Raw genomic sequence first — 7,758 nt, 5'->3', positions numbered from 1 at the left:
ATATATATACACACACAGTATATATATTATTCATAAAGTCTCCTCAAGTAGGCTGCAAAAAATTTATTGTCAAATTAGATTGCTGAAAATTAATTAAAAGTCATCTTTGGCATCAAAGGAATAAATTACATTTTAAAATATGTTCAAATAGAAAACAGTTATTTTAAATTGTAATAATATTTCATAATATTACAGTTTTTACTGTATTTCTGATGAAACAAAATGCAACCTTCAAAAACTTTCAAAAATATGAATTATTCAAAACTTTTGACCGTTAGCGTATACACTATTTTGCATATACACACACACACACACACACACACACATGAAAATTCAGCAAGTCAAAAGAGATGTAAAGATAAAGTGCTGACAGTAACAGTAAGGATATCACTAACACATCACAGAACATAAATGCATGGCTGTACTGTTTCATTTGCATCTGTAGCTTGTCTATTAACTCAGCTTTGTCATGTTTGCTGCAGACACTGTTCTCTGGCCGTGATCAACGCGCTGGCCAACATCGCAGCCAACCTGCAGACAGAGCAGATGGTGGATGAGCTGCTCGTGAATCTGCTAGAGCTGTTTGTGCAGCTGGGGCTGGAGGGGAAACGAGCCAGCGAAAGAGCCAGTGAGAAGGGCCCGGCCCTCAAGGTACCAAACCTTCACATTAAAGTCATTTATGATTTCTCTGCTTCACTGTAGGACAAACATGCAATCTACAGCACATCTTGAATTCATTATATGGGACATTGTAAATGTTATATGACGATTAAAGAGGGATTGTAGGAATGCGGTTTGGTCTGCTGAAAGTTACAGCAGGGAGGATCAGTTTAATTCAAAGCAGATCGGTAGTGTCAGTGCTGTGATAGGATTTGTCCTCAGCATTCACAGGCGACAGTGGAAAAGTCATGAAATATCTAGCTAAAATGGAGCATTTGAGTAATGTGGTGTTTCTGCTTCTCAATGTTTCTTACGTTCGTTTTTCCTCAGGCATCCAGCAGCGCTGGGAATTTAGGAGTTCTCATTCCTGTCATTGCTGTGGTAAGAGATGTGACACTGCATGCAATAGTAGATTACAGTACACTACAAACCTATTGAAACTTTAGTCACTCACTTTGTCAACAACAAAATTGTTTTCTTAATTTGGTTCAATTAGTTATTATTTGGATGAATAAAAATTAATTTATATTTAATAGTTGCTGTTTTTAACCAGCCGTTTTATTGAACCATAAATCTATATAAATTTAACTGATGAAAAAAGGTTACTTGAGTAAATCTGTTTTGTTTGCTAAGTATGTTAAAAATGAACACAACATGCCCACACATTTTATCATTTTATTATTCTATTATCTTGTATTATTTTTCATTTATTTCACTTGCCAAGGCTTTTAATATAATGAAATATTATTACAATTGAAAATAACTGTTTTCTATTTTAATATATTGTTAAATGTAATTAACTCCTGCTACTAATAATAATAATTAATTGTTTTTGTTTATGGCTGCCAAAAATTCAGCTTTGTCATCACAGGAATAAATTACATTTTAAAATATATTATAATAGAAAATAATATTTCACAGTATGACTGTTTTTACTGTATTTTTATTCAATTAAATGCAACCCAGATTTGCACTTTTTTTAATGCTTGCTTGAGTTAATTTCACAAGATCGGCTGTTATGTTGCTGCCTTTTTAAAAAAAATTAACACGCTTTATTTTAGTTTGTGTTACTCTGCACATATAATCATTTTGGTTTAAACCTGATTGTGTCATGCTGTTCACTGCTTTTTTTTAATCTTACAGCTGACCAAACGTTTGCCGCCCATAAAAGAGGCCAAACCGAGACTGCAGAAGCTGTTCAGAGATTTCTGGCTGTATTCAGTTGTGATGGGCTTCGCTGTCGAGGGCTCAGGTCAGATAACACTGTTGCCAGTTAAAAATACCTAATCGTAGTTATATATGACGGAAGGAAGGAAGCTCTGTAATTATACTGTTACTTAATGCTGTGTTAAAAATACCCCAATATTAAATAAAAGGTTAACATAAGCTGTCCAGTTTGTGGGTCTGAATATTGATCCCAGTGATTTTGTCATGTTTCACGTTCAGGTTTGTGGCCGGAGGAGTGGTATGAGGGAGTGTGTGAGATCGCAACCAAATCCCCCCTGCTGACGTTTCCAAGCGGAGAACCGCTGCGCTCAGAACTGCAGTATAACTCTGCCCTGAAGAACGACACGGTCACTCCGGTACTGCTCAATCAGTAAAAGTCAGATTGTTCTCTGCTTCCAATATTGCCAAATCAGACAGATCATTTTGGTAAATTCAAGTCACATTTATTTATATAGGGCCTTATACAGACCATTTCAAAGCAGCTTTAAAATGTTAAACAGGAAAATCACGGTGTTAGTGTAGCATAATTTCAGCAATCATGAAACAAACTCCGTTCAACTATAAAGCAGCTCTACTGTACAGAAGACAACAGTGTCATTGTCCTGTGGAAACCTGTTTCCGTTATGGAATAAAACAATTAAAAAGGTAACTGTGACTTTATATCTCACAATTCAGATTTGCACTTCTGAGAAAAAAAGTCATAAGTTTGAGATACAAACTCAGAATTGTGACTTTTTTTCTCAAAATTCTGAGTTATGTTTTTTTTTTTTGGTTCCGCTATGGAATAAATCTTATATTTTTGACTTTTAATTACAATTGTGAGTTTGTCAAATGTCAAAATTCTGACTTGTCTTTTCAGAATTGTGAGTTTGAATTTCTCAGTTTTGAGTTTACATGAGAAACCTGGGCGATTATATGAGGAAATCCTCAAAATTGCAAGAAACAAAAGTCAGAATTTTTAGAAGAAATTTATTTTTTTTTAATCCTCTGGCAGAAATGGGCTTTCATATTATCCAGCTCAATTCAGTTCAAATGTTTTTCTCATCTGATAGTGTGAGTGCAGACTAATTGTGACCCTGGAGCACAAAACCCCAGATTTTCAAATAGTCCTAACAAACCGTACATCAATGGAAAGCTTATTTATTCAGCTTTCAGACGATGTATAAATCTCAGTTTAAAAAAATTGACCCTTATGACTGGTTTTGTGGTCCAGGGTCACAATTGATAATATTACTGAATGTGAATAGTCTTTTACGACATGATTTGACAAAAATTGTGCCTCCACACGCATCACAGTTTCATCCTGTAAATTGAACGCTATGTGTTGTGTTTCTAGGCCGAGCTGAATGATTTGAGAGGCACCATCATTAACCTGCTGGATCCTCCGCCGGAAGTCGCTGCGCTCATCAATAAACTGGACTTTGCCATGTCCACCTACCTGCTGTCTGTCTACCGTCTGGAGTACATGAGGTACACCGGATCTGTTGAGCAGGGGACTGTTTTAGACGGCTGTCTTTTTAGTCTGAACAGTCACGTGACCTCTTGTATCTTCTCAGGGTGTTACGCTCACTGGATTCTGATCGTTTCCAAGTCATGTTTCGATACTTTGAGGACCGAGCGATCCAGAAGGATAAATCAGGTGGGCTAGAACATTCATCTGTTTCTAGATGATTTAAGACAACTTATGATTTTGTTTTCTCAAAGTGACTCATTTTCAGTAGCACTTACAGATACGTTTTATTCCTATCTATATTCTGAAGAATAGCTTGTTCATATCTCATTCCCCTGATTTATATAACATTTCTGAAAACATAGTGAAAATGTTTTAGTTTTTTTTCTGCCTGTTGAAAATACTGTATTTTATGATTCTGATACACTAATACAGCAACAAAATGAAACAAGAATTTTAAACCGAGCTTTATCCAATGTTCATATTGATATGTTGGAAATGTATGCAAATCAGGACATTTTTCAATTTTATAATTCCTCATTAGCGTATTTAAACATAACATTTTAGAAAACTTGCAATACAAAAAATTGTACTGTGATTAATCTCTTGGGGAATGTTTGATATCTATTTTCACCTATAGAGTCTTGTTCTGAGATTCAAGTTTAGCAAATATATAATCAGTAGATGATTATTTGACAGCTTTGTAGTGATTGTGTTACTCGTATCCTCTCAGGAATGATGCAGTGTGTCATTGCGGTGGGTGACAAGGTCTTTGATGTCTTTCTTCAGATGATGGCTGACAAGGTAAATGAGAAATCACACGAACAGCTTTAACACCTCGACTTGGCCACTCGTTGTTATCCTCTAATGTTATATATCTTTTTTCCTAGGAAAAGACCAAAGCCCATGAGGAGGAGTTAGAAAATCATGCTCAGTTCCTGTTGGTCAACTTCAACCACATTCACAAGAGAATCCGAAGAGTGGCTGACAAATATCTGTCAGGACTTGCTGAGACGTGGGTCCTTCTCGATTACAAACACAGGAAATGATGTCAGACCGTACTGAACTCAAAAGTGTCCTGTAGAGATTTCTGTAGATATGTTGTCATGTTTCTGTGTGGGTTAGCTGACCATCCATTATCTCACAAACAGTAGAGAAGTGTATTTCTTCTTCTTGAATGTTCAATGTAGCTGTGTCTCTTTGTTTTTCCGTCTAGTTTTCCGCACTTGTTGTGGAGCGGTCGTGTCCTGAAGACGATGCTGGATATATTACAGACCTTGTCTCTTTCACTCAGCGCTGTAAGTGCTCAGATCAAGTTCATATGCGTTTCCTCGTATGGAGATGTTCAGGGTTTTGTTGCAGGAGATGTTTATGACACATTATTGAGTTCTTAAATCTTAAAATGTTCTTCAGGACATCCACAAAGACCAGCCGTATTATGACATACCAGACACCCCGTATCGCATCACAGTGCCGGATACATACGAGGCCAGAGAGGTACATTTACTTTACTTACTTTTTTTTTACACTTACTAAAACCAGAGGAATTTTATGTACTTGCAGCAATTTTTATTTATACATTATGGTTTATATAAAACATTTTTATTATTTTTTTAAACTTGTTATTTACATTTTTATAAATGTTTAATAAAGTATAATTATATAAATGTATTCATATAATAATAATAATAATAATACAATTTACATTATATTTGTGTTATATAAATATATCATATAAAATAATTTATGTAAATGTATGTTTATATTATACATACATTTTTTTAAATATAAATGTATTTATATTGTTATGAATATTATATATATATATATATATATTTGTATTATATATGTATATTATATTTATATAAAATAATTGATCTAAAAAAATATATTTTTTTTTTATTACACAATATAACAACACACAAATATACATATATTTATGTTTAATATAAATATATATTAATATATATTATTTTTGCTTAATTTTTAGTTGAACACTGTAAAAATGTATCCGTTTTTTGACTGGAATATAAAATGAGTTTAAAAAAGCATAGATATGAATTTGGCTTCTTATTAAAAAGCATGGTATTGCATATGCGTTAGTGATAGATTTGGGATTTCATATGTCATGTATAGAGCATAGTGAAAGACTTTGCTGCTCGTTGTGGAGAAATCCTAAAAGAGGCCATGAAATGGGCGCCATCGGTCACCAAATCTCACCTACAGGTTTGGCCTCCCATTCAAAACACTACTGATATTTAGATTCACTACCACTATTATCCTCTGCAGTGGTTTTAACATCATCAATGTATTTTCCACAGGAGTACCTGAATAAGCATCAGAACTGGGTGTCGGGTCTGTCTCAGCACACGGGTCTGGCGATGGCCACTGAGAGCCTCCTGCACTTTGCTGGATACAACCGTCAGAGCACCAGTCTGGGTGTAAGATGACCAGCTTCTGTTGAGCTTTAGTTCATGCCGAAGGGATATATTGACTAGTTCCTTAGTGATAATAAACAATCATGAAATTCTGTGAAAAGTATGTTCTCTGTCATTTCAGATCAGTGTTATTTTGATATTATTGAGCTACTATAATAATTTTGTTAATATTTTGAATTATTTTTTATTTTATTTTATTTTTTCCATTTTCATTTTGATCAAAGTTTGTGTGTTTTTTTTTTATATGTCTATATAGTTTTTATTCATTTTTATTTTGAGTTTTAGTAGTATTTATTTAGTATATCTAGTTCAACTAAATGAAAATGAGAAAATTTCTTTTATTTTTAAAAGTTTCTTTTCTTTTCTTTTTCTTTTCTTTTTTATTTTATTTAATTAGGTTATTGTTTTTTTTTGCAACTAGCTGAAATAAAACAAGTTTAAGTTTTTAAAATATTTTATTTTAGTTTAATTTACTTCAATTTTATTTTATTTTAGAGTTAACATTCATTTTATTTCAAGTAAAAAAAAAAAAGTATGGTTTTTATTGTAGTTAAATATTATGTTCCTGTTTCAGACCACTCAGCTCACAGAGAGACCAACATGCGTGAAGAAAGACTACTCCAACTTCATGGCCTCCCTCAACCTGAGAAACCGCTATGCCGGAGAGGTAATGCTGAATAATAAAGCAGAGGTTGCTGGGTGTTTTATGAAAGAAGCTCAGAGTCGTAACTCCTCACGTGTCTCGTATGCAGGTGGCAGGGATGATCCATTTCTCTGAGGCCACGCAGAGCACGTCGAATCTGAATAAACTGATGATTCGTCAGATGAATGAAGCTCTGGACGGAGGCCAGCCAGAAGCCTTCACTGAAGCCATGTTCAAAATGGCTGCGCTGTTGATCAGCTCAAAAGGCATGTTACTACATTGCAAGCCATACGCCAACAGTAGATGTTCATACCATCAAATTGCAATGAAGAATCAAATTGCATAATGAAACACTGAAATATACCACAAATCAAGTTCAGTTTTACAGTATGTTGTTGTTTTTATAGATAACAGGATAAGAAGAACAATAAGACCACGGGCAGTCATTAACAAAGTCAGTTGAGTTTTGATTTAATGTTGTGTTTATTGTGTAGAATGGGATCCTCAGCTGCTGCATCAACTGTGCTGGTCTCCATTAAAGATGTTCACTGAGAATGGCATGGAAACAGCTATTGCCTGCTGGGAATGGCTCCTGGCTGCAAGGACAGGCGTTGAAGTCCCGGTAAGATACACACATGTATATGTAGAGCTGTCATAATACCAATATTTTGTCAATGCATACCAATACCAGTAAAATTAAATGGTCTCAAAACCCAAATAAAATGTAAGAAAATAAATCTCAAGTAATTATTCCAGTAAACAGTCATTTATAAGTAATAAAACGGGTTAAAAAAGGCAAGTAAATAACAGAGAAATGCAATCACATAACCAACATAATATTCAAGCAGCAGGAGATAAAATAATAAAATAAAACATAATGAAATGTAAAGTAGTACTTTATAATACTACTCTATTTAGTCACAAGTTATTAAATTAATATATAATTGTTATATTATAATTATTATCAGCTGCAACTGCCAGAAATAAAAAAAGTCAAATGATAATGAAATGTAAAATAGTACTTTATAATACTAATGTAATTATAATTTTTTTTCGCTTAATTATATTATAACAAATTTATATTTATTTATTAATTTATAATAATATATCAACTTAATATACAATTATTATATTATATTTTGTATTATATTACATGAATTACCTATAAATGGGCTTTTGGCTGTCAGCAGCTAAAACTTCCAGAAATAAAATAGACAATTACATGTAAATTAGTACTTTAAAATACTATTGTAATTATTAACAATGGTATTTATTAACTTTAAATATAATTATTATATATATATTTTTTTTATATTTTGTATTATATTTTTATAATATAA

The 7,758-nt window shown here is 33.1% G+C and overlaps 1 protein-coding gene across 1 annotated transcript in view; it reads left to right on the top strand.

Annotated features, from left to right (window-relative positions):
• Positions 1–7,758, top strand: part of LOC107704152 (phosphatidylinositol 4-kinase alpha-like) — a 38,752-nt gene that overhangs the window by 12,227 nt on the left and 18,767 nt on the right. Inside the window, exons 18-32 of the mRNA XM_016507013.1 lie at positions 483–651; positions 991–1,041; positions 1,804–1,912; positions 2,107–2,243; positions 3,224–3,357; positions 3,444–3,526; positions 4,071–4,141; positions 4,228–4,352; positions 4,554–4,635; positions 4,751–4,834; positions 5,474–5,563; positions 5,659–5,778; positions 6,350–6,442; positions 6,528–6,684; positions 6,913–7,040. Coding sequence (XP_016362499.1) covers positions 483–651; positions 991–1,041; positions 1,804–1,912; positions 2,107–2,243; positions 3,224–3,357; positions 3,444–3,526; positions 4,071–4,141; positions 4,228–4,352; positions 4,554–4,635; positions 4,751–4,834; positions 5,474–5,563; positions 5,659–5,778; positions 6,350–6,442; positions 6,528–6,684; positions 6,913–7,040 — 1,633 coding nt within the window. The remainder of the gene's footprint in view (positions 1–482; positions 652–990; positions 1,042–1,803; positions 1,913–2,106; positions 2,244–3,223; positions 3,358–3,443; positions 3,527–4,070; positions 4,142–4,227; positions 4,353–4,553; positions 4,636–4,750; positions 4,835–5,473; positions 5,564–5,658; positions 5,779–6,349; positions 6,443–6,527; positions 6,685–6,912; positions 7,041–7,758) is intronic.

The sequence above is a fragment of the Sinocyclocheilus anshuiensis genome, unplaced genomic scaffold (assembly GCF_001515605.1).
Source record: "Sinocyclocheilus anshuiensis isolate Anshui unplaced genomic scaffold, SAMN03320099.WGS_v1.1 scaffold690, whole genome shotgun sequence".
NCBI classification, from domain to species: Eukaryota; Metazoa; Chordata; class Actinopteri; order Cypriniformes; family Cyprinidae; genus Sinocyclocheilus; species Sinocyclocheilus anshuiensis.
The sequence above is the reverse complement of the archived record's forward strand: the minus strand, read 5'-3'. Positions and strand labels throughout refer to the sequence as shown.